The 27,121-nt window shown below is 42.2% G+C and overlaps 1 protein-coding gene across 1 annotated transcript; it reads left to right on the forward strand.

Moving 5' to 3' along the window:
- The first annotated feature begins 8,059 nt into the window (after positions 1-8,059).
- On the forward strand, positions 8,060-23,294 carry LOC100558219 (N-acetyllactosaminide beta-1,6-N-acetylglucosaminyl-transferase). Its single transcript, XM_008114981.3, has 3 exons — positions 8,060-8,803; positions 16,864-16,928; positions 19,209-23,294. Exons 2-3 carry the CDS (start codon positions 16,926-16,928, stop codon positions 20,178-20,180), a joined length of 975 nt encoding a protein of 324 aa, XP_008113188.1. The 5' UTR covers positions 8,060-8,803; positions 16,864-16,925; the 3' UTR covers positions 20,181-23,294.
- Positions 23,295-27,121: the final 3,827 nt, after the last annotated feature.

The following is a 27,121-nucleotide window of genomic DNA, read 5'->3' on the forward strand; positions in this document are numbered from 1 at the left end:
ATTTTTATTTTTTATTTTTTTATGTTTTACCATCCTTGTGGGAGGCTTCTCTCATGTCCCCACATGGAGCTGGAGCTGATAGAGGGAGCTCATCCATGCTCTCCCTGGGTGGGATTCGAACCTGGCAGCTTTCAAGTCAGCAATCCAACCTTCAAGTCACAAGGCTTTTATCCCCTAGGCCACCAGAGGCTCCTTTATTAGGTTATATTGGGAAAACAGTGTTTCAATGGAAGCGGTTTGACTGTTATGAGTCTGCTAACAGGCAAACACACTACCATGTTCTATGAGACCCTCAGCAAGTCTAGGCTTTGTCCAAGTCCATATGGGTCTGGGCCTGGACCATGAGAGCCTCCAATTCTGTGGGATCCTCTGAGGCTCTGCCTGACTCCAGGAACCTCAACATGTGTTTTGTCTAGGCTTGCTCAGATCAGATAATATCTATCAGAATGCGGAAGAAATGTGGGATCCATGGAAGTGTGTGTGTGCTGCTGCTGGTCTGAGTTGCATGAAGAGTTCATGTGAAGGGAGGGGCACCTTTGCAATTCATTCCAGCCCCATGCTTTTGGAAAACTGTAGATCCCATCCATAGTACTTATTATATTAGGGGTAAGGGTAGCTGGGTTTGCCAACGTGGAAACAAACTGGTAATGGGGAAGTTGTCTCCTCTCTGTAGCCAGCTCCAGTTAGCAACCTGGCTACAACTTTTTGGACCAGCTGAAGTTTCTAAACACTCTTTGAAGGCAGCCCCACATAGAGCGTGTTACTGTAATCGAGAGAGAATGTAACTAAAGCGTGTCCCATTAAGGCCAGATCCAGCTTCTCAAGGAATGGGTGCAGTTGGTGCACAAGTTTTAATTGTGCAAAAGTCCTCCCGGCCACCACAGTTACCTGGGCCTCCAGGTTCAATGCTGAGTCCAGGAGGACTCCCAAACTGCAAACCTGTTCAGAGGGAGTGTGACCCCATCCAGCACAGGCTGGATCCCTATTCCCTGGTCTGCCTTCTGACTGACCAGGAGTGCCTCTATCTTGTCTGGATTAAGTCTCAATTTGTTTGCCCACATCCAGTTTATTACTGATGACAGCACTGATTTAGAGTGGAGCCCCCGATGGCATAGTGGATTAAAGCCTTATGACTTGAAGGTTGCGTTGCTGATCTGAAAGCTGCCAGGTTCGAATCCCACCTGAGGAGAGCACGGATGAGCCCCCTCTATCAGCTCCAGCTCCATGCGGGGACATGAGAGAAGCCTCCCACAAGGATGATAAAAACATCAAAAAACATCCTGCCGTCCCCTGGGCAACGTCCTTGCAGACGGCCAATTCTCTCACACCAGAAGCGACTTGCAGTTTCTCAAGTCACTCCTGATACAGGAAAAAAAACTGATTTAGGGTCAGGACAGCTTCCTTGGTTTTAGGTGGGAAGGAGTAATAGAGTTGGGTGTCATCTGTATATAGGTGGCACCAGAGCAGGCCCTAGGTATTTTTCAAGTGTAGGCGAACAGAATTCCCCCCCCCCCAAACCAATCACTGAAAAATAAAAGCGTTGGATAATAAGGAGGGATTAAGGAAAAGCCTATTAAACATCAAATTACATTAAGATTTTACAAATTAAGTACCAAAACATCATGTTTTACAAGAAATCAACAGAAAAAGCAGTCTTGACTGCGCCCCCATATGTTTTGCGCCCAAAGTGCCTCATTGTTGGACCAGCTCTGGATGGCACCATACTCCAAAACTCCAGATGACTGGAACATGTATATGTTAAACAGCATGGGGGACAAAATGGAAACTCCACAGGACAATAGTCATTGGTTCGAACATGGGTGTCTCAACACCACCTTCTGGGTACAACTTTACAGGAAGGAATGAAGCCACTGTAAAATGGTATCTCCCAATCCCATCCCAGCGAGATGGCCCAGAAGGATACTATGATCAATGATACTGAAAGTCACCAAGAAGTCCAGGAGAACCAACAGGGACACACTCCCCCATCTAGCTCTTTGCTAGGTCATGCACCAAGGTGACCAAAGCTGTCTCTGTTCCATTGCCAGGCCTGAAACCAGATTGAAATGGATCTAGATAACCAATTTCATCTAAAAATCACTGGAGTTAGGAGGCCATTACACACTCCAAAACCTTCCTCAAAAAGGGAAGGTTGGACTCTGGCCAATAGTTGCCCATTATGGAGTGGTTCAGGATTTTTTAAAATATGGATCTCATAACTCCTTTATTTATTTATTTATTTATTTATTTATTTATTTATTTTTCAAACTTATATGCCGCCACTCCCCTAGGGCTCGTTGGAACTTTGCCTTGTTCCAGGGAGGTATTGACCACCACCTTCACCCACTCTGTCAGTTCCCCCTGGGCTATTTGATCAGACAGGAAGGCATGGGTATAGAATACACGTGGCAACTCTCCCCTCTCCAAGGATCCTATCAGCATCCTCAGGCTGCACAAATTGAAAGGTATCCATCAACACTCAACAAGCAGAAGGCTTAGGCCCCTTCTACACTGCTATATAATCCAGATTATCAAATAAAATAATCCACATTATCTGCTTTGAACTGGATTATATGGGTCTACATGGCCATATAATCAACTTCAAAGCCGATAATCTGGATATTATTTGACAATGTAGAAGAGGCTAGAGTTACATCCATTGAAACTGAATGAATAATATCATCCAAGTTGGAATGGATCTGAGTGACTTTATCAGCAAAGTGCAATATAAATTCTTCACAGAGGGCTGTTGAATGGTCAGAATTTTCTCCTTGAGGATCAGCATGAAATAGCCTTTTGAGTATTTGAAACAGCTCCGCTGGACAGTTCCTTGAAGATACAAAGGTGGCAGCAATAAATGGTTTCTCTGCTGCTTTCAATGCCATGGAGTAGGCTTTCAAATATGCTCTAGCCCATGCCCAGTCAGATCCACTTCGGGTTTTCCACAAGCATTGTTCTAGTCTCTCTCTCACTTGCTTCATCACCACCAACTCCTTGGAAACCCAAGAGACTGGTTTGGCTCTGCTTCATCAGAGGGGATGTTTAGGAGCAATTGTGTCCACCGCCCTGGCCACATCCCCATTCCAGACATCAGCCATAGCTTCGACAAAACCACCTGCTGAGGTGAGAGGAAAATCCCCAAGAGCTGTCAGGAATCCAACCAGGTCTGTAAATCTACTGGGGAGGACCATCTTAATTGGTCCTCCACTCCTTGTTGAGGTTTGAAGGACCAGTGAGTCTAAACCTGACCAGGTAGTGATCAGTCCAGAACTGTGACATGTTCCTCCACATCACAATCACCATTATCCCATCCTGCACAGAAAACAAGGTCCAAAATGTGCCCAACAGCATGAGTAGCACCAGATACCAATTGGTATCCCATGGTTATTGAAATTGAATGCACAGATGTCTATAATCCACAGTGAAATGGAAAAAGGAAAATATGGTATATAATATAGTTTAAAGTAACTAATTTATTATTAGTTTAACATTAGTTGTTGGATATACAACAGGGACAGGGTTATGGTTTATAACTGACTTCATTTAAATCCAGTTCAGACTTAAGTAGGTACGTCACCACAACCCCTTTCTTATACAAGTTGGATACGAATTGGTGTTACAGATTGGATATATAAAAGATTATATTACTATAGAAATATAAAACTTACAAATATAGAACTCATAAATTAGTTACTTTAAACTATATTATATACCATACTTTTCCTTTTTCTGTCTCACAGACCCATGGTTGACATGGAGGCCATGAAGTTCTGAGCCACTCCCGACAGGGCAGTCTCAGCATGGATGCTGAAGTTTTCCAGCACTATTTGTTGCTGAGACTCCAGCACCAACCCCCAAAACACCCTGGTTAGCTCAGAAAGGGAAACTGTTGAGCAGTAGGGTGGGTAGTATCTCAGTTACCCACCTTTAGGTAAACACTCTCAAATGCCACTGACTGAGGGACAGGGCACTTGTTCGGGTGATGGAATCACAATATACCACTGCAACTCTACCTCCCTGCCTCCCAGGCTTTGCCTGCTATTGTATATAAAAACCTGGTGGGCAGAGCAGAGACTACCCACCTTCCCAAAGTCTCATGCAGCCATGTGTCTATGATACAGATCAGGTCAGCATGCTCATCCAGAATCAAGTCCTAGCTGGCAGTTGTTTTTCCATTTACTGACCTGCCATTCAACAGCAGCATTTTCAACCTAGGGGGACTGTCACCTGGTTATCCAGGCTATTTGATATAGGAGACAGTTTGGGGGCACTGTATTTCTCTCCCCATTTTGTTGGCACTGAGACGTTCTCCTCCTTCCACATCACCCCCTGCCCTGTATGACTCCAATGGCTGCCCCACGAATCTGGGGACTCCTTCCCTCCTCTAGAAAACACATGTATGGGGCAGGGCTGCATACTTTCACCCTCCCTATTCAACTTGTACGCAGAACACATCATGTGACGTGCTGGGCTTGACAAATCCAAGACCGGAGTTTAAATTGCTGGAAGAAACATTAACAACCTTAGGTATGCAGATGATACCACTCTGATGGCCGAAAGCGAGGAGGAGCTGAGGAGCCTTCTCACCAAGGTGAAAGAAGAAAGTGCAAAAGCTGGGTTGCAGTTAAATGTCAAGAAAATCAAGATCATGGCAGCCAGACTGATTGACAACTGGCAAATAGAGGGAGAAAATGTGGAGGCAGTGACAGACTTTATATTTCTAGGTGCGAAGATCACTGCAGATGCAGACTGCAGCCAGGAAATCGGAAGATGTTTACTTCTTGGGAGGAGAGCAATGGCCAATCTTGTTAAAATAGTGAAGAGTAGAGACATCACACTGGCAACGAAGGTCCGCATAGTCAAAGCAATGGTATTCCCCATAGTAACCTATGGATGCGAGAGCTGGACCGTAAGGAAGGCTGAGCAAAGGAAGATAGACGCTTTTGAACTCTGATGCTGGAGGAAAATCCTGAGAGTGCCTTGGACCGCAAAAAGATCCAACCAGTCCATCCTCGAGGAGATAATGCCCGGCTGCTCACTGGAGGGAAGGATATTAGAGGCAAAGCTGAAGTATTTTGGTCACATCATGAGAAGACAGGAAAGCTTGGAAAAGATCACGATGTTGGGGAAAATGGAAGGAAAAAGGAAGAGAGGCCGACCAAGGGCGAGATGGATGGACGGTATCCTTGAAGTGACTGGCTTGACCTTGAAGGAACTGGGGGCGGTGACGGCCGACAGGGAGCTCTGGCGTGGACTGGTCCATGAGGTCACAAAGAGTCGGAGACGACTAAACGACTGAGCAGCAGCAACATATGGCAAACAAAACCTTTATATAAAATCTGGCAGGTAGATGTTAAAAACAAGGTAAGAGACTTGAAGTCAGTCAAGCAAAGGACAGGTCCTTGTCCTAGTGCCACCCCAAAGGGTGAACTCCCTTCAGTGTTGACCTCAGCCCTACAGGCATCCTCCTTTTGTTCCTCAGCCTCTGGAGGCAAACAAGTATTATTTGCTGGAAGTCCAGATTTGCATTCGACTGCTTGCTAGGATTTGAATGACAGCAGCTTGGAAAAAGAGAAGCAGAGGACTAGAAGAAATATCCACAACATACTCACAGCCACATGTTATTGCCCCCAAACTCGCTACAACAGAACTTCCAACTTATCACACCACCTCAACACACTTTGGACATGTATTGAAAGTGCTTTCTGTTGCCTAAAAACAGGTTTCCCACATCTATTGGAAACAACAGACTGATAATTGATTGCAGACTGCTTTGAGGTGATTTAACAATGATATTATGTGATTGTGAGTGCTTCTGTTCATGCCTCAGAAGTTTCAGATGTGCACTCCAGACCTCATATGATTTTTTTTTCATATCAGGAGCAACCAGAGTTGCTTCTGGAGTGGGAGAATTGGCCGTCTGCAAGGACGTTGCCCAGGGGACGCCCGGATGTTTTTTGATGTTTTTATCATCCTTGTGGGAGGCTTCTCTCATGTCCCCGCATGGAGCTGGAGTTGATAGAGGGAGCTCACCCACGCTCTCCCCGGGTGGGATTCGAACCTGGCAGCTTCAGGTCAGCATCCCAACCTTCAAGTTACGAGGCTTTTATCCCCTAGGCCATCAGAGGCTCCACCTCATGTGATAATCTCCATATACATGTCAACAATTGATTATGGAAGTAAGTGCAAATCAGCAACAGGAACAGAAAGAAACAGCCAGAGAATTAGCAGGACAATGCTAAGCAACCATGATAGCAGGTGTCTCAGCCCACTCCAACCTATAATTTTGCATTATTTGAAAATAACATCTCTTTTTGCAAAGACATGTTGTAACTAGGAGACTTGTTAAGGTATTACATTACCTAACCTCAGAATTTACCCATAAGAAAATGTATTGCTCAGTACTAATACATATGAGAAAGATATTTCTGTCTATATTTCTTTCTTTTCTTTCCCTCCCCCCCCTTCCCTCTGTCCCATAAGAAGATGCACCCAATTTCATAATTTACAGTTGAATTCCAGGTAGGTCTGTCCCTAAAACATTATTAAATAAACATTATGTCTGTTTTCAGAGTATTGTTCCTTATTTACTGTTCTGATTTTAGAGTTTTTTAAAGTACCGGTAGCCAGATTTTGTTCATTTTCATGGATTCCTCCTTTCTGTTGAAATTGTTCACATGCTTGTGGGTTTCAATGGCTTCTCTATGTCATCTGACATGACAGTTGTTAGAGTGATCCAGCATTTCTATGTTCTCAAATAATATAATGTGTCCAGGTTGATTCATCAAGTGCTCTGTTATGGCTGACTTCTCTGGTTGAGTTAGCCTGCAGTGCCTTTCATGTTCTTTGACTCGTGTTTGGGCAATGCTGCGTTTAGTGGTCCCTATGTAGACTTGTCCACAGCTGCATGGTATACGGTATATGGTAGACTCCTGCAGAGGTAAGAGGATCCCTCTTGTCCTTTGCTGAATGTAGCATTTGTTGGATTTTCTTAGTGGGTCTGTAGATAGTCTGTAGGTTGTGTTTCTTCATCAGCTTCCCTATGCGGTCAGTGGTTCCCTTGATGTATGGTAAGAACACTTTTCCTCTGGGTGGATCTTTGTCTTTACTCTCGTGGCTTGTTCTTGGCCTTACAGCTCTTGAAAAATGTTTTTAAAAAGCAATGAGTATGAATATGGACGAACTGACCTCACGGATTGCAACAATGCAGTTAAAGACTAGAAAAAAGACCGACTGGACTGTATTCAAAGAATGGATGAAAGAAAACAAGGCTAAGCTGATTATATAAACCCGTCATACAACAAATCTGGATATACAATAGGACATAGTAAAGAGAAGGATGATGGAGTCCCCCCCCCCACCGCTGAATTTATGCCCTTATACTCTTTTGCATTTTTGGTTTTTTTTCCTGCACCCCCCCCCCCCACCTTAATGAAGGAAGGAAACTCGACTTTTTTTTCCCTTTTTTCTCTATCGATTTTTTTTCTTTTTCCCCTCCCTCTTTTGTTTTCCAGCTTTTATCATATTGCTCCCCCTCCCCCCTTATCCCAGCGGATGTTTTTTTTTCCTCCCCCCCCTCCCCTCCTCCCTATCCCTAGGAAAACCCTTCAATAAAAATTATTGCAAAAAAAAAAAGCAATGAGTGTGAGCACATACACACCTGGCTGTCTAGTTTTGCTACCTAATGCTGGAAGAGGAGCAACACTGTTAAATGTCCTCACTACACAATACAAATGTACACCACAAGCTCAGCTGTGGGTGACATTTCCCCTTTTTGGGAAAATCAAAAGTGAAATCATCAAGATAGCTTGGCTTAATGCAAATTTCTTCTGCTTTTTTTTTTTTGAAAGAAGAAAAAAGTAGTCTTATAATAACTGTGCTAACAGCTCAGCTGTTAAAATTGTTTTAATTATAGCTTATTTTATTTTTCTATCATTGCAGCCCTGCGATTGCTATAGATTTAAGTTGAACGAGTCAGGTTTGTTATCACAGGAGGCTGGCCTCAGATGGTGCTTGTTCAGGCAGGTTTTCTTTTTTGCTTAGCACACATCTATCTCTTTTGAAAAGCCAGTTGCACTGAAAAGGGGAACAAGAGAGGCAGAGGAAGCGAGGCAATTTGATTAAGCAAACCCGCAAGCAAGCAGAAGTGAAAGATCAAAGTTTTCTGTATAAATCGAAATGTTAAGAGGGAATGCTGCTGGAAGAAGGCCATACAGCCCGAAAAACTCACAGCAACCCAGTGATTCCGGCCATGAAGACCTTCAACAACAAATCAGAAGCGTGTTTGACATAGAAGACTCCCAGAGCAAAAGCTGATCCTTCTTTTGCTGAATGGCTGCTGCATGTTTCTCAGGAATCTGATATGCTACATCTTGCTAAATTACAAATAATAGGGGCATACAAGATCTGAATGACATCAGGTTGAAAGATAGCAGTGAACCAGTATGTTGGTTTAAAATATGTGGAACTCTGAAAGCTGGAAAGGTTCCATAAGTTTTATTGAGCAACATAGATGCTTCCAGGTTTTTTTCTTCCCACGCTGGATTATAAAAGTGAAGTTAGTGTTGGCGTTAGCATTTAAAAAATTTCTCCTGCAAGTACATCATCTTGTTTGATGGCTCGGCTGTATTTTTCTTCCACTCTTTTCTTTGATTACCCATTAAGAAAATTACAAAATGGTGATTAAATACCCCAAGGAAGATATACATTCTAGTTCTGAAAGATTACTTCCAAGCAAACGGTGCAACAAGAGACCGTATTTGATGAAAACTTGAAGAAAGTCTGTGCAACAGAAAAAAAGCAGGTAGGATCAAATTCTACTTCTATGTGGTAATGTTTGTATTTTTGTTCCACATCATAATTTAGAATCTAAAATAATGGAGAAATGTTATCCTGTTATGTATGTGTTGTAGTTATAAACTACAACACATACAGAATTGTTAAAATGATCCTGTCTGTTTATCTCCTTGAGAATTAGCTTCTATTTTGTCTGTTGACGTTTTTGTGTGCATGATTGTATCTTGCTAGAGTCTTAATGGAAATGTTTACAGTCAAATAGTAATGATAATTACCATACAAATAGTACATCTGGAATTTTGTCTCTTGAAGTTTTTGTGTGCATAATTGTATCCTGTTAGAATCTTAATGGAAATGTTTAGAGTAATGACAATAGTAATGACAATTACAAATAGTACATCTGAAATATAGAAGACCATACCTGCTGACTCAGATAAGTATGGTTTTAGATTTAATTGTACAGATGGCAATGCATTTCCTAATCAAATTGATTAGTATTATAATCTGTACAATTCCTCATTAGAACTAGCTTTATACATTGAAAGTTGCTATAATATGTGCAAAAATAAATGTATTGCTACTATAAATGTCATCTGTTTCAAAACCCCGATAGATCCCAAGTGGATGCTTTGTTGTTGTAGGTAAAGGTAAAGGTTTTCCACTGACATTATGTCTAGTCTTGTCCAACTCGGGGCTGGCACTCATCTCCGTTTCTAAGCCAAAGAGTCGGCGTTGTCCATAGACACCTCCAAGGTCATATGGCCAGAATGACTGCATGGAGCGCCGTTGCCTTCCTGCCAGAGCAGTACCTAATGATCTACTCACATTTGCATGTTTTCAAACTGCTAGGTTGGCAGAAGCTGGGGCTAACAGTGGGAGCTCACCCAGCTCCCCGGACTTAAACTGCTGACCTTTCACTCAACAAGTTCAGCATCTCAGCAGTTTAATCTGCTGCACCACTGGGGGCTTGTTGTTTTACTTCTGAAGAATTGACAAAAATGAGGGGGAAAAACACGCAAAATAGAGAATAGAAGGTCTGAAATCTGTTTGGTCTGATTTCTGGCTTTAGTTAAGTTTTTTTTTGACCCCAATTAAATCCATATTTTTAATATCTAATCATAATTAATGTTGGAAGTCCTATCACATACACAAGTTCTTTACTATCTAATGAGAAAGATAAGAGGACTATAAAGAGTGGCTTTCATTATAGTTGTGCAATTACAAGTTAGTTTAATTATGGTTTTCCCAAAACTTTTATCTGAAAGGCTTTTATCCCCTAGGCCATCGGAGGCTCCATCTCTGCCTGCTGAGATAATGGAAAGAAAATTCCTCCTCTTTTTGACAAACTACAACTCAGAAAGACTCAGCTATTATAGAGTCCCTGATAGTCGATAGTAGATAATACTGACTTCCGGTTTGGACAATGGTTGCAAGACAGCCCAGGCTTTGTTAGCTCCAGCAAAAAATGACTTTGTGGCTTCCAAGTGCCCTGAAATGGGTCAAGAAGGCTATCTAGGGTAGATAAATTAAAGAGCCAGATAGCTGTGTAGATTTCTTACATGGCAGCTGTCTAAAGAAGAGTTGCCAGCCCTCCCAAAAGCAGCAAGGCTTAGAGAAGGAAATAAGACACCAAAACACACACGAGTCATATTGCTGCTGTAAATCACAGTTTTATTGCCATCTATTCCAGCAAGCTCTGCTTTTTCCCTACATCTCAACATCCTTGAAGATTCTTAGGCCTGTTCCACGTAGGGGAAAAGTCCGGTCTGACCATGTTTTTTAAACCTGGGTCAGGCCAGACTTCTGTCCCCATACCAGCAAAAAGCCACACACCTTCCTGGGGGAAGGGGGGTGTCCAGATGTCCTGCCAGAAATAAAAAAAAAAACCAGAAAAGCCTTAAAAAGTAAAAATTATTTACCCATAGGTGGGGATTGTCTTGGAGTTTCCAGGCTCCAGGAGCCTGGAGTTCCTAAGACAGATGTGTGGGTTGGGCCCGGAAGCAACGCAACACGATCCCCAGGCCCAATACACACAGAACCAGGTCTTCTGAAAGACTTGAGTCTTTCTAGGTGTCAAATGAATTTGGCACAAAGCAGGGTTTTCCTGCTTTGTGCTGAATTAATTCAGTTAAAAAGGCGGGAGCTCGCACATTTTGCAAACTGTCTGGATGCGTCCTTAGAAGCCAAAGGAAAAGAAGCAAGGAAAACAAGAAGTTTGACGTCCTAATTATGGATGGAGGAGAGAGAAGATAAAAAGATGAGATAATACGAAAACAGAAATACAATTAACCACAACTAGTATGAAAAAGAATGTTTTAATGATTATCTAAAGGACATCTGGCTTTGAAACAAACCAGTAAGTAAGACTAATTAGTAAGCAGACGAGATTGATCTGAATTGTAAATAAGGGAAGATAAAAGAGTGAGCAAGAAAAAACCTACCTCACAATATAAATAACCTCTTAATGGAATTATAATAAAAAGAGCAAATTAAAAATCTGAAATAAAAATTGTTTCACTATATGGTTTGGGCAGTAAAGTTGCTCCATGCTCAGAAATGAAAAGCACCAATCTTCCAACAAAGGATGAATAGATTTTTCCATATTTTTTTTGAAATTGTCTTTTTTGATGAATGAGAAATCTGTGGGCATCTTTTTAAAAGACTGAGAAGGTTTTTAAATCTTTTATTAAAAAGTGAGAGGATAAGATTATTCTTGTAGGTCTTGAAGGCTGAGTCTTGTTTTTTAATCATTAGGCAGAAGAACATTAGTTATGTAATAATGAGAAGATTATTATACCTCTATATAGTAAAAGGTAAGGTAAAGGTTTCCCCTGACGTTAAGTCCAGTCGTGTTCGACTCTGGGGGTTGGTGCTCATCTCCATTTCTAAGCCAAAGAGCCGACGTTGTCCATAGACACCTCCAAGGTCATGTGGCCAGCATGACTGCATGGAGCGCTGTTACCTTCCCGCCGGAGCAGTACCTATTGATCTACTCACATTTGCATGTTTTTAAACTGCTAGGTTGGCAGGAGCTGGGGCTAACAACGGGTGCTCATTCTGCTCCTGAGATTTGAACCTGGGACCTTTTGGTCTTTAATTTAGGACGGGGGTCAATTTGAGTTGTTCTTTTTATGTAGGCGTGGGAGACGAAGGGTAGATTCTATTTGTTTTTTATGTTTTGTTGTTGTTTAATATACCTTTTTATTTCTTAGTAGTTTGTTTGGTTCTGTTTTAGTCATACTGTCTCTCTTATAATAAAAATATAACAGAGACAGGAGGTTGGATTGAATGGCCCTTGTGATCTCTTTCAACTCTTATGATTCAATGAAAAAGGTAATACAACTTAGCACTGAGGATATCTGAGAAAGGGAAACCAGTCAGGTGAAGATCCAGGGAAGTCATGCTACCCCTCTATTCTGCCTTGGTCAGACTACACCTGGAATACTGTGTCCAATTCTGGCATTGCAATTGAAGGGAGATGTTGACAAGTTGGAATGTGTCCAGACAGGCCAGTAGCCAGGATTTTGATTTGGAGGGGGCTAGGATTTTGGCTGGGGGGGGGGGAGCTGAATCTGCGCGGGGGAGGATCTACCCTAGCAAACTTTTTGTATCCTTATGCCTGTGTCCAGAGGAAGATCAATGGTCTGGAGAACTAGCCCTCTGAGGAGCTGCTTAAATTGCTGGGCATGTTTAGCCTGAAGAAGAGAAGGCTGAGAGGAGACATGATGAGGGCCATGTATAAATATGTAAGGGGAAGTCATAGGGAGGAGGGAGCAAGCTTGTTTTCTGCTGCCCTGGAGACTAGGGACAATGGCTTTAAACTACAGGAAAGAAGATTCTACCTAAACATTAGGAAGAACTTCCTCACTGTGAGAGCTGTTCACCAGTAGAACTCTCTGCCCTGGAGTGTGGTGGAGGAACCTTCTTTGTAGGTTTTTAAGCAGAGGCCATCTGTCAAGGGTGCTTTGAATGCTATTTTCCTGCTTCTTGGCAGGGGGTTGGACTGGATGGTCCACGACGTCTCTTCCAACTCTATGATTCTAAGATTCTAAGACTGGATACCTCTTTCCTTTCCATTGATGGAGTTGCCATTTCCCATAGCTCTTTAAATGGGAATATTGCTTTTCAGAAATTATTTGCATTCTTAAAAGTTAAAGGCGATTGAATGTCTTCTGCTAAAGCCCAAGATTTTCCCCAAGAGGTGCCTATGCAAAAAGCAACATGGAGGTTGTTGGCCCCATTTTAGGAAGCAACCCCTGGCAGTGAGACCAGGAAGATACCTGTTGGCAGAAACCCAGGCAAGTAATTTACCTGAGCTGCCCATTTTAAGTGAGTCCCTGCTATGGCGAGCAAACAGATTAGGCCCAATTGAAATTAGCCAGCAAGCAAGGAGAGAAGGTGATTTTCAGCCAAGGAAGATTTTATTATCTGCAGATAAGATGCTAGCTAGTGATTCATTCACAAAGTAGATAGCATACAGAATACAGTTTCATAGCCAATTTTATACATAGGCTGCAGCCAAGCCTCTAATTCTGAGCAGTCACAGAGAGAGGCTTGGCTCACTGGCCAGAGCAGGCTGGGAACAAGGGATGATTAAGTGTCGATGAATGGGGTTCCTTTTACTGAACAGGAAAAATAACAAAGTGATTGAGGGCATTTCTGGCCCTACCCAGTATTATGAGATGAACATGGCATGGCCCATTAACAGGGCTGGCCTGGTGATTCCAGAGCCCAGAGAAACAAAACATCATATATTAACACAATCATGTGAAAATGACAGAGAATGGGTTTTGGCTGTAGAAATGCTGATTTCCTTCTGATGCCAGCGGTCCTGTTCATCAAAGGCACAGGGTGGTGAAATTGGTTCTTCCCCAAGGGAGGGGAGATGCAATGTCCAGATAAAGTCCAACAATATAGGTGAAACTGGGAACTTGATGAGGAAGTTCCCAGCTTAGTTTCTGTTCCCCAGGCTATACAATTGTGTGCGAGGCAAGACATCTTTGCATTCAGGAACAAGGTTTCCCTCAAAGGGAAGGAATGGGGATCTCAAGAGCATAAAATATTAGGTTAACACAACATATAGGCAAAATAGGAGCACATAGGAAAACACATGGAGCGTTTAGGACAAATTATATACATGAGAGGCATAGTTTTCCAAAGTACCTTTAACAAGCCAGGCTTCCTAGAGGAAAAGGGGGAAGGAAGGAAGGCAGAGTGGAAGAAAAGGAGAAAAAAAAAGGGGGGGGGGAAATGAGGAAGGAAGAAAAAGGGAAAGGAAGGAAAAGAGGGAGGAAAGGAGAAAGAAAGGAAGGGAAGGAGGAAGAAAAAAGAGGAAAAAAGAAGACTTCAGTGAATGGGGACCTGGCCCAGGTAAACTAGACATCCCAAGGACCCAGGGCTGGGTTTCTCATGCAAAAAAAGTAACTAAGCACAAGACTTGAATCACACCAGTTCTAGTAAAGTGTGTCACATACTTCTAACCTTTTGTATGCAAGTTCCTGTGTGCATGCATGGGAACTGTCAAAATTCAAAATTTACTACTGCATGTTTTTGAAGACTTTCTTCTATCAGTAGAAAGAAAATGGCAGAAATTAAATTCTCTTTTAAGAAGAAAATCAGTGGGAAAAAATGTGTCCCTACATTATATTAGCACAGACTGAGGAAGTGCAGTCAAGATAAATGTATAGCCTCAAAAAATGTGATTATCCAGAGTGTATCCACAATATAGTTATGGCAGCATAATGCTACTTTAACTGCTATGGCTTCGTCCCATGGACTCATGGGATTTGGAGTCTGATGAGGTACTTAGAATTTCTGCTAGGGGACTCCAGTGCTGTATTTCCCGGAAGTTAACTATAGATATATAGTGCAGAAATCTAACTATCTTATCCAGCTTCAACTCTAATGACCCTCCCCCTGCTGTTTTGCCAGCAAGAGGCATGAGGAGCCAGGGTCGTAGCCAGAAAAAATTTTCGGGAAGTGTTTTGAAAATTTCGGGGGGGGGGGGTTTGAACCCCTAGCACCCCCCCCCCCTACAAACCTGTCAATATCTGCTTGAGATAGTGCCTGGAGGGACTCTTAATGTTTTGCATCTCATAGACTTAGCATGGGGAATTGGTTAACCAATTAAAATTCATGAGTAAACCAGGTTTTTTTTTATAACCTGAAAAATTTCAGGGGGGGGAGGTGAACCCCTAAAAAAAAAACCTCGCTACAGGCCTGTGAGGGGTTACTGTCACTCTGTGTGCTGCTCTGACACAGTGACACTTCCCCCATCATGCAACAGAACCAGCACAAAAGGTAGTTGGCTCCATTGGAGTCAGCCCAACACGGGCAGTCTCCCGGGTTTGTAGGGAACCATCATACGACTTTTGAGAACACAGAAATGCTTGATCACTCCAACAACTATCATGTCAGACTACACAGAGAAGCCATTGAAATCCACAAGCATGTGGACAACTTCAACAGAAAGGAGGAAACCATGATAATGAACAAAATCTGGCTACCAGTATTAAAAAAACTCAGAAATCAGAACAGTAGATGGGAAGCAACACTCTGAGGGCAGAGGAGCCCCAAGGATGGCTAATGACTCTGAACAAAGGATGCCCCCCAGGCAAGAGACAAACGTTTCTAATGCTAATTAGGGTGATTAACATTAGTGCTGGCTTCCAACTGACAAAGAACTCTTGTCATACCCTGGACTCTCCACAGATATATATTTACCTTCCCTGCCTAGTTTATCCATGCCTCACAACCTCTGAGGATGCCTGCCATAGATGTGGGCGAAACGTCAGGAGAGAATACTTCTGGAACATGGCCACACAGCCCGAAAGACACACAACAACCCCATCATACGACTGTTCCACACCAGTTATGGAGTTGGCAACATGCCCGTCTGTCTCTGGACTGGTGGGGAAGCGTCCTAGGATGTTTCCCAAGCCCTGTGTGATGAGGTTATACGATATGTAGAATAGGGCCATGGAAAGTAAATGGCATTAAACTGTGGTGGATACTTTCCAGGGTTGAAAAGAAAAACTGGGACAGTTTATTACTACAGTAGAGTCTCACTTATCCAACATAAACGGGACGGCAGAACGTTGGATAAGTGAATACGTTGGATAACAAGGAGACATTAAGGAGAAGCCTATTAAACATCAAATTAGGTTATGATTTTACAAATTAAGCACCAAAAACATCATGTTATGCAACAAATTTGACAGAAAAAGCAGTTCAATATGCAGTAATGCTATGTAGTAATTACTGTATTTACGAATTTAGCACCAAAATATCATGATTAATTGAAAACATTGACTACAAAAATGCGTTGGATAATCCAGAACGTTGGATAAGCGAGTGTTGGATAAGTGAGACTCTACTGTATATGCATACTTCTTCTGTTTACTCTGTTCACTCTGTTCAACAGCACAGTCTGTTGTGTGGTTGCCAGTATGGATGGGGCACACTTTGAGACAGGGATACACAAACTTCATGGCCTGTTCACGGTCCCTCAGATTGCTGGGTGGCCAGATTATAATTTTAAAAAACAAACTAACTCCTATGCACACTGCACACATCTTATTTGTAAAGACCACAGCTGCCCCTGGCCTAATCTTGAAAATCTTCTTCTTTAAAAGCCAGTCTGAATAAAAAGGTAGAAATCCAGAAATCCTGCATATAAGTGCTTATTGATTATTATTTCATTCATTTTTATAAAAACTGCATAAATATTATTTGGAGCTATCTCTGATGCCTTTCACTTCTACACAACACAGCATGCTGGAGCCTGTGGTTTAATTTCATATGTGCTGGAAAGGTTTCAGCAATCCTGGCTGAGGTAGGGGGCAGGGAGAACCAAGCTTACAACCAGACCCTGACCCTGAAGGCAAGAAAACATACAAAGCCTGCAGTTTCATCCCCTTTTCTGGTTCTTCCAGCTTCTCTCGCTTTAGTTCCTGCTTTTCTTTCTTTCTCTCCACCTTACTTTTGACACTCACTTCCACAGATTCAGATGCAGCATCCCAGGCTCCATATCTGTGGTGATCAATAACTCTCCAAATTGTTTTGCAGGAGCTTGCCTACCAAGGGTCACTTTCTGGCCATCACTGCAACCAGGATTTGCTCTCCTTTGGATGGTAAGTGGGATTTCAATTTGCCTTCTTAATTTTATTTTTTTATTTTTATACCATGCCTCCATTTCCCTTAAGGGCCTCAAGGTGGCTTACACGGGGCCAAGCCCTGATAATACAGACAATGTATAAAAAAAATACACAACAATGTAAGAACTTGTCATCTACTCCCTCTATTCTTTCACACAATCATATTTGTACTACTAGTCATAGAATTCCTTAACACCATGACCAATGCAATGCTAGCTGATGGAACCTGATAAGAGTTATTTAAAAGGTAATTTTGCCAAGTGTGGCTATGTCTGGTCCTAACTTGAAATTAGAGTTCATATGTCAGAGGCAAACAGTCCTTTTGGGACTTGTGTTTCCACATTAGAAGTTCATAAATCCTGTCTAGCTCTGTGACTTAAAATAAAAGATTGGAGCAATCAGTTATGTAATCTGATCACTGTGCTGTGAGAGCTAGATATTAGTACAGTTAAATGCAGCTCTCCACCCCGTGTTTTCCATCCTCATCCACCCTCAGTTATTTGGATTGTGGCCATGCCTCCTGAGAGATTCTAGAAACAGTAGGCAAAAAAGTAACCTTTCCAGATTGTGATGTGATATGTTTGTCCTTGCTCGGGTTTTTGCCATTCTCACAGACCGTTTCTACGGAAGAAACAATTAACTCTGAATTCACATAGATAATGGCAGTAAGGCAGGGCAATAAATTAACAAAAGTCCCTGGGGACATTATCGCCAGTAATAATGGTCTATATACATTGGAGACATGTAGGAGAGAAGTCAAGCCATCCATCAACCAAACAAGGTCCAAGGTTCTGAGAGTTTAACAGCATCTGCCATACCAAGCCAAAGCAGAAAGCAGAGAATCATTTCTAGTTGGAGGCAGGGGTCAGAGGCCCTTTCGAAAGTACTACATATTCCAATATCTGATCCCAGATTATCTGCTTTGAACTGGATTCTATGGCAGTGTAGAGTCATATAATTCAGTTCAAATCAGATAATCTGTATTCAGATACTGAATTATACAACAGTGTAGATCCATCCAGAGCTACAGTATCTCTTAAATTGGCTGCAGACAATGTAGGTGCTCTCCCCACTGTTTGACAAGGAGCTCTCCGCTGTCTTCTCTGCTTGCCCAGTCTAAGGGATTGTGGACACACTCCTTTCTGTGATTACCCCAGCTGTTCCAAAGATTCCTGGCAATAATAATAATAATAATAATAATAATAATAATAATAATAATAATAATGGGTGCTGTGCCAAAAGATCTCAGCCGGCATTTGGAAACAATAGACATTGACAAAATCACGATCTGCCAACTGCAAAAGGCCACCCTACTGGGATCTGCGTGCATCATCCGAAAATACATCACACAGTCCTAGACACTTGGGAAGTGTTCGACTTGTGATTTTGTATTACGAAATTCAGCATATCTATCTTGTTTGCTGTGTCATAAAATAATAATAATAATAATAATAATAATAATAATAATATAACTCTTTATTTATATTCTGCCCTATCTTTATTTATATTCTGCGGATCACAGTACACATATACGACAAACATTCAATGCCGGTTTTGGACAGACAGGACAGAACAGCATTCAATGCCATTGTCAGACATAACACATATCACATATACAGACAGACGGACAAGTAGAGGCTATTAACCTTCTCCAGCTTCTGGCTTCATGAGGGTATGCTTGATTCCGGCCACAGGGGGAGCTGCCGCTTCATCATCCACTGTGACGTCGAGTTCTTTTTGATGGTAGTACTTCCTCAAGTTCTTTCACACACCGCTGGCAGTTTTGTGGGGTCATAAATTAAGTTAAATTAGCCTCCCCGCATTAAGCGGTACCTAGAATTCTCTAATCACAGACACAGCTGTTTCTGAGCTGCTCAGGTAGACAATGAGCTAGGGTTATTAATGGTTGGGAGCTCATCCCTGACTTGGGCTTTAGACCAGCAACCTCTCGGTCAGTGGTGATTTATTACTGCTGGCAGTCAAAGTGATGTCAACTGCATTACTTCTATAGTATAAATCAGTGGTTCTCAACCTGTGGGTCCCCAGATGTTTTGGCCTTCAACTCCCAGAAATCCTAACAGCTGGTGAACTGGCTGGGATTTCTGGGAGTTGTAAGCCAAAACACCTGGGGACCCACAGGTTGAGAACCACTGCTCTAGAGATTTCTGTTTTTTCCTCCATTGTAATTTTAGGAACCTGTTCCTTTTTTCAAAAGCCATCACCTTGAATACTGTGTATTTTTTGCTTCAAATTTAGGATGGGACAAAACAGCTATTTTCAACAATGACTACGAATTCAAAAATGCGGTACTTCCTAGTATTTTTTACCTTATGTATTCCACTTTCAATCTTGGTGTATACATCAAAACTCTCTGGTAAAAATATCCCAAGGAGTGACAATCAGACAACTTTGGCAGAAACTTGCAAAGCAATTGTGGAGGGAAAGAGATTTTTTGTGCAAGAAAACCTGCTGAAGACATCATTTGGGAAATCTAACTGCAGCTATTACATGACCCAAAGTCACTATATTACCAAATCGCTTTCTCAAGAAGAAGCCTCATTTCCTTTAGCCTACACGATAACTTTGCACAAGGAGTTTGATACTTTTGAGAGGCTCTTCAGGGCTATCTATATGCCTCAAAACATTTACTGTATCCATGTGGATAAAAAGGCCCCCGAAAAATACAAGAAGAAAGTGGCGCAACTGTTGGCCTGCTTCCCCAATGCCTTCCTTGCTTCACAGTCAGAGCTGGTGGTTTATGCTGGGATATCCCGGCTTCAGGCTGACTTAAACTGCATGAAAGATCTTGTGAAGTCTGCGGTGCCCTGGAAATACCTTCTCAACATGTGCGGGCAAGATTTCCCCTTAAAAACCAACAAGGAAATTATTCAACATCTAAAAAAATTCAAGGGGAAAAACATTGCTGATGGAGTATTGCCTCCTCCTCATATTATCAAAAGGACAAAATATATATACAGAGAACAAATGTTTGGCATCTTTTCTTTCATTCTACCCACTTTATTATGGAAACCACCTCCTCCGCATGGCCTCACAATCTATTTTGGCCCTGCCTATGTTGCTCTTACAAGGAAATTTGCCGACTTCATACTCCAAGACCAACGTTCTCTTGACCTCCTTGAGTGGTCCAAAGATACCTACAGTCCCGATGAACATTTCTGGGTGACAATGAACAGAATACCAGGTATGTTTTATTTCTTCCATGATTGATCTGTTATTGTTGTCATTTCTTATCAAGTATTGCTATTATGCAATAATTATGTATATGGTAGGACCATTTCAAAGTTGAAGGTCTGTGAGGTCAAAACACATTTGCAAGATGCTACTATTCAAATCCTGAACTTTGTTGTTTGGTGTTTTATGAGATTTCATGATGTCTATCTTAACATTTATTCAAGTTATTCATTTAAGCTTGGTTTAAAAGGCATTCATGAGCTCTCATCTGTCAGCTCCAGCTCCCTATGTGGGGACATGAGAGAAGTCACCCACAACGATGGTAAAACATTAAAAACACCCGGGCGTCCCCTGAGCAACGTCCTTGCAGACGGCCAATTCTCTCGCACCAGAAGCTATTTGCAATTTCTTGTGTTGCTCCAGACACGAAAAATATATATACCCTATATATTAATGTATAAGTCTAGACCTTTCAGTCAAAAATCAATCCAAACAAATTGATTTATCCATGAGTCAATATGAATGTTATATTTTAACTCCTACAAAAAAAGAAACTGTGCCCTTCTCTGTGGAGAGCTGCAAAAAGCAAAAAAGAAAGAAAAAAGAAAAAAGCACCAGTACTACCTACTTTCTATGCCATAATGCTTTTTATTGTGGATTGATGATGATAAATGGAAGCTCTTAAGTGTGCCCACAATCCAGAGTCACCTGCAGAACAATAGCATGCCACTCAGGTTTACAGAACAAACATACAGGAACTTTACTGATTCCAAGAGATCAAAAAAGGTAGTACAGTAGAGTCTCACTAATCCAAGCCTCGCTTATCCAAGCCTCTGGATAATCCAAGCCATTTTTGTAGTCAATGTTTTCAATATATCGTGATATTTTGGTGCTAAATTCGTAAATACAGTAATTACAACCTAACATTATTTCGTACTGAACTACTTTTTCTGTCAAATTTGTTGTATAACATGATGTTTTGGTGCTTAATTTGTAAAATCATAACCTAATTTGATGTTTAATAGGCTTTACCTTAATCTCTCCTTGTTATCCAAGATATTCGCTTATCCAAGCTTCTGCCGGCCCGTTTAGCTTGGATAAGTGAGACTCTACTGTATTTACAATGATCCCTCTGATCACTTACAGAAGTCTACAGTCATAAATAGTCCTTTCTTAGTTCACAAATCTGCTTCAGAGAAGAATACAGTCCTGGTTCTGCACCCTCTTTTTTCAGCAGCAAACAGGCCTCAAAATAGCAAGGCCTCTTTGAGTACACTTCTCTCTTCCAGTACTCAGTCAGCACTGAAATACTTGTCCAAAATGGTTCTGCAGCAGCAGAACAGAAACAGTATCAAGTCAATCCCCAGGTCTTTGAAATCTCAGCCAACTGGCTTCATGCACTTCATTTTCCAGTTAACACACACAGCACAGTGTCTTTGCAAATCATGACACTTTTAGCCTTTTTTAAAGTCTGGGAAGGGAAATTGTGACTTTATCTTGGGTAGCATTGGTGCTATTCCCTCTCTGTGAGAAGAACCTTGATATCCACAGATGATATCAAAATCCATAATTTTGGCCCCCAAATCTGCTCTTGATGCATACATGAAGTCAAGATATAGGGCTATATATCATAATCCCTCCACCCTACCATCCTATAGTTTTGTATCTTGTTTCTCTCAGGTATAATGGAGACTGGATACACAGGGTTGAAATGCCAGGAATGTGTTAGAAATTAACAGAAATTATGATATCATATTCTACCACCATGACACAGATTTCCCTGTTCTCTTTGGGTTTACCTGCAATCTTCACATTAACTGAAGGAGGAGAATAAATTCTCCTAGGATCTAAATCACAGCGAGCTTATCCCTGTTATTATTGCTGGACATTCAGGGAGATTTGTTCTTGAATGAATAAGTTGTTTGCCATTCTTGCTGGATATGGAAATAACTTTAGCACTGCTAGCATACCTAACTGGTTTTGTGCAGTCTCTTTGGAGTTCTGGCTTTAGGGATGTTTGCGACAAGTAACATCACTATGCAACTGTTTTAAGATTATTAAAAATCCAGTTTTAAAATATCTGAAAAGACTGCCATTTCCAAACACTGTTGGATCACTATTATCCAAAGATAGTAGGATGGATTTACACTAAAGTAGTCAAAATGTTATATCAGCATAATATAGCAATGACACCATACAAATAGCTTTGCCTGAATGCTGGCCATCCCAGTACAAGGCAGCTATAAGCTATATTTCAGGAGAAGGAACTGGCAAACAACCTCTAAATATTCCTTGTCTGAGAAAACTGTGAAATTCATGGGTTCATCATATGTCAATGGACAACACAACAATGACAGTGAGGCATAGTTACAAAACTGGCAGAAGTTGTTTCTGCAGTTTGACCGCACTGCCATGGAGCCCCCATGCAATGGGTTGAACGCTTGTGCTGGCAGGACTGCTGACCGAAAAGTCAACAGTTCGAATCTGAGGGGTGGGGTGAGTTGCCGTCTGTCAGCGCCCAGCTTCCCATGCAAGGACATGAGAGAAGCCTCCCATATGATGGTAAAACATCCAGGCGTCCCCTGAGAAATGTCCTTGCAGATGGTCAATCCTCTCACATCAAGTTGCTCCTGATACTAAAAAAAACCCACTGCCATGACTCATAGAATCATGGCAGCTGTAGTCTTACAAGGCTGTAGTCTTATAAGGTTTTCTCTGCCAAAGAAGTGCTGATGCCTGACCAAATTACAAATCCCAGGATTACATAACATTGAGCCATGACAGTAAAAATGGTGTCAAATGCATAAAATCTTCAGTATAGCCAGGGCCAGCCCTAGGCAATTTTCAAGTGTAAGCAAACCGTATTTTGGCACCCCCCCCCCCCCCCCAATGCAGTGAGAGTGGAAGAAGAGAGCCATGGGCTGGGCTGTGGTGCAGGCTGGATAGCAAGCCAGCTGCAACAAATCACTCTGACCAAGAGGTCATGAGTTCGAGGCCAGCCTGTGCCTGCGTATTGTCTCTGTCTCTGTTCTATGTTATGGCATTGAAAGTTTGCCTTTATGTGTGCAATGTGATCCGCCCTGAGTCCCCTTCGGGGTGAGAAGGGCGGAATATAAATGCTGTAAATAAAATAAATAAGTAAATGGAGATTTCCCCAAAATGCTGGGCCTTGGCCAGAGAGAGGAGTTTCCTCTCTCCGGCCAAGGGCTGGCCTAGGAAACATGGGGTGCACTGCTGCTTAGCAACGCACCACACCTTTCCCAAAGTGCCAGTCCTTGGCCGGAGGGAGGAATTTCCTCCCTCCGGCCAAGGCCCAGCCTGGGGAAACGCGGGGTGCACTGTTGCTTAGCAACATGCCTGCCGTTTCCCCAAAGGCCCAGCCTAGGGAAACACGGAGAGCGCTACTGTTTCCTAGAACTTTTTTTTGCCAGCCTCCCTCTCTCTCTCTCTCTGGGTACTGTACCGGGCACCTCAATAGCAACCCCAAGGGATTGGCAACTTCCGCATTTGCATACTTCGCTTACCGGTTCAGCCGCCCCTGAGTATAGCTGAATCCTAAGAAGTCTCAATCATCAATTAGATTTGTCCTTTATCACCATCTGCTGGTTAAGTATCAGTGTTGTAGTTCAGCCTGAGTCTGAGATTGGGCCCATTCAGCCAGTCATTGTCCCTGCACCTGCTTTGACAGAGGACTCTGGGTTTGGACCAGATGCCAGAGTCTGTTCCAGTGGATTCTGGGACCAGAGACAGAATGGTTGCAAGCAGGCATTTTGAACCACATTCCTCTCTGCTGCCAAGGCCAGTTCACCACGTGTCAGATGGACATTCTAGTTTAGAGGAGGATAATGTGTTTGATAGGAGGGAGCCGATAACTTACCGAAGAAGGGAAAAAGAATGTTTACAAAAAAGTGACTGTTTTTGAAGCAGCGCTAATGAATTGTTTTCTCATGAGAGAAAGTTTTCTCATGAAAGGAAGACCTTGAATTTTCCTTAAATGCCTGGTGTCTCTCTGCTATGGCAGAGGTGTCAACATTGCAATTCAAGAGAAGATCTTTGCTCCGTGTTCCTGTATATTCTTGCAGCCGTGGATTTTGCTCAAGTTCCAGCCTTGTTTTTGCCTTTGAATCCTGTTGAATGTTGCAGTAACTTTGCCGTTTGGATTTCTGTTACCTTGGATTACTTTGGAGTTTGATCTTGCATTCTAGTCTAGTTTCCTCAGTTTGTTCCATGCCTTGGAATTGAATCTTGTTTGGACTATTTTTGATGCTTTTCATGGGACTGTGTTTGATATCTGGTTTGGACTATGTTCTTTGAATGACTTTCCTAGACCCTTGCTTCAAGATTTTTAAGTGCACTGCTCTTGTGGATTTAAACCCATTTTATTGACTCTGAACATTATTTGCTTTTGCTTACTTATAACCATCAATAAACAGCTTGTTTGCTTATATTCTGAGGCTCCAGTGTGGTTTTAAGGTGCCTACGCAGCCAGGGGTGCAACAATCAGTGTGTTATTTAAGCAATACATCAAACATCACATCTAATGCTAACCAGCATGTAGAAAAAAACCTAGGTAGTAAATTGTTATTTGTTTCTATCTTCGATTGAGGATGCTGCACTTTTTTGTACCACTACTAACTTGCAGGACAATCCTTGGTGTAATTTTCCAGACTCCAGCAATAAGTCACACATGTTCAGTGGGACTTTTCCTCGGAGAATCATATGTTTATTTCTTGTGGACCACTGGTAATTCACAGACTGCAGATTGGGAACCACTGATCTATGCTATGGAATTAATGCAATTTGATGTCACTTTAATTGCTGTGGCTCAATTCTATGGAATCATAAAAGTTGTAGTTTCACAGGGTCTTCAGCCTTCTCTGCAAAAAAACTGTTGGTACCTCACCAAATGACAACTACTATCATTCCATAGCATTGAACCATGGCAGTTAAAGTGGTATCAAACCACTTTAAGTCTACTGTGTAGATGCACCCCTGGTTTATTGTTGCCCTTTGGGGTGCCCGAACTTGGACAGGAAGGTAGATCCAGAAAAAATCTGACTGCAGTGTTGAGGCTTTTATTTATTTGTTTGTTTTTGCGAATGACCTGGAAAAACAGAACAAAAGACTGGCTGCTGATGAAGGTGTTTCTAGTGATTGTGTGTTGTAGATTTTTATCAATGCTTTTAAAAACAGCTTTCAATGCAAATGTTATTTAATGCCATTGTTTAATTAATTGCATTTACACGTTCTTTTATTATATGTTTTGGTCTGTACTCATTTTTAATCTTATAGTGAGATAGTTTGGATCCTTAATTTTAAGGCATGGTTGGGACAAAGCAAATACATCAAACATATTTAAATAAATTGCCCATTTCCATATAAACCTACAGTCAACATCTCACTGCATTTGGCAAGGTTATAAATGTTTCTTTTCACATCATGTTCGGAAAATGGTGTGTCTTTGACGTATAAACTGTGAAAATATTCTGTTACAGAATCTATAACAAAGGCTCCTGAATGTAATGTTTACATTACAAGCTTTTTATAGGTACAGTGTGTGTTCAAAATGACTTAGCAAGGGTTTTCCCACCAAGTGGTGTTTCTCACTCTCAGACGCATACCAGATGTTGTTGAAGACTTTTATGGCTGGAATTACTGGGTTGCTGTGAGTTTTCAGAACTGATGGTCATGTTCCAGCAGGACTGGCCCGAGGAAATTTCCAGGGGAATGCAAAAAATTTTGCGCCCCCCCTCGCCATGCTGTGGGAGGCTTGGCCAGACCTGGCTCCGCTTCCCACGCTGCGTGTGGGCGTCCTGACCCCGCCTCCCGTGGTGCGGCCGGCGCGGGAAGTGGGGCCGGGGCACGTGCGGTGTGGGAGGCGGGGCCAGCTCTGGCCCCACCTCCAGCGTTGCACGCCCTGTCCCAGCCTGGAAGGACTCCCGCCACAGCCTGGAAGGACTCCTGCCACAGCAGGTGTGCGCTGTGGGAGGTGGGGCAGTTGTGGCCCTGCCTCCCAGGGGCTCGATAGCACCCCTGGGAACATGGCACCCAATGCGGAGGCGTGGCTAGCGTCCCGTGTTGGGCCGTGCAAAGATGTCAGACAGGGGGGGGATCTTTTTAAAATCCCACCTCTGACACCAGTTACGGAGATGTGGATGAGTTTCTATTAATTAATTATATTTATATTATTATTATATATTTTATATCCACTGCCACCAGTTATTAAAGATGTTTTATTTAAAAGCTGCCACCAGAGGTAAAGATGTTTATAATGCGGCCGCCAGGTGTTAAGGGGATTATCAACTCTTGCCACCACTACTGGAAGATAGTTACCACTAGCTACTTAGAGAGGAGACTTTTAAATTTTATTTTTCTTCTTTCTCCTTGTTTGCTTTAGATGGTAATATAGATGACAGAAGCTTAGATGGTAGAAAGAACAATAACACGTTTATTCAGGCACAAGCTTAGTGGTTACAGTAACTTCTCTTTAGAGGCACTTAGATTAACTGTTGCAAAGCTATATTGAGGTGTTTCAAACTTCTTAAAACGTCACTTCTTTCTCTACTGCTTTAAACTGCTGTCACCCTATGAATTACAATCACAGCCTATCTGTTCCTTATCTGGAAACAGGTTACCTTAAATTAAGTCACCAAACTTATTTTAAATTGACTCAAAATGACCAATTGAGTCTCCCTGATCCTCCAACTGAGAATCAGTCTTCACTGTAATTCCTCCGATCACAGACTGAACTCTTTTCAAAACATTCCTCCTTTTTCTCCAAACGGCGGTTGGCTCCGCCCTCGTTACTATGGCAACCTGCCTGTGATGACTCATGGGCCTTGTAGTCCTGTTCCTAGTACTATTGTGGCAGACGAAGAGGAAAACATGGGATTTCCGCCGTTTCAGCCAGAATCGGAGCCTCTCCACCTGGAGGATGTTTGTCCTCAAGAATGTAGCCAAACAGGCCTTGAGCAGAA

The sequence above is a fragment of the Anolis carolinensis genome, chromosome 4, assembly GCF_035594765.1.
Source record: "Anolis carolinensis isolate JA03-04 chromosome 4, rAnoCar3.1.pri, whole genome shotgun sequence".
Taxonomy (NCBI): domain Eukaryota; kingdom Metazoa; phylum Chordata; class Lepidosauria; order Squamata; family Dactyloidae; genus Anolis; species Anolis carolinensis.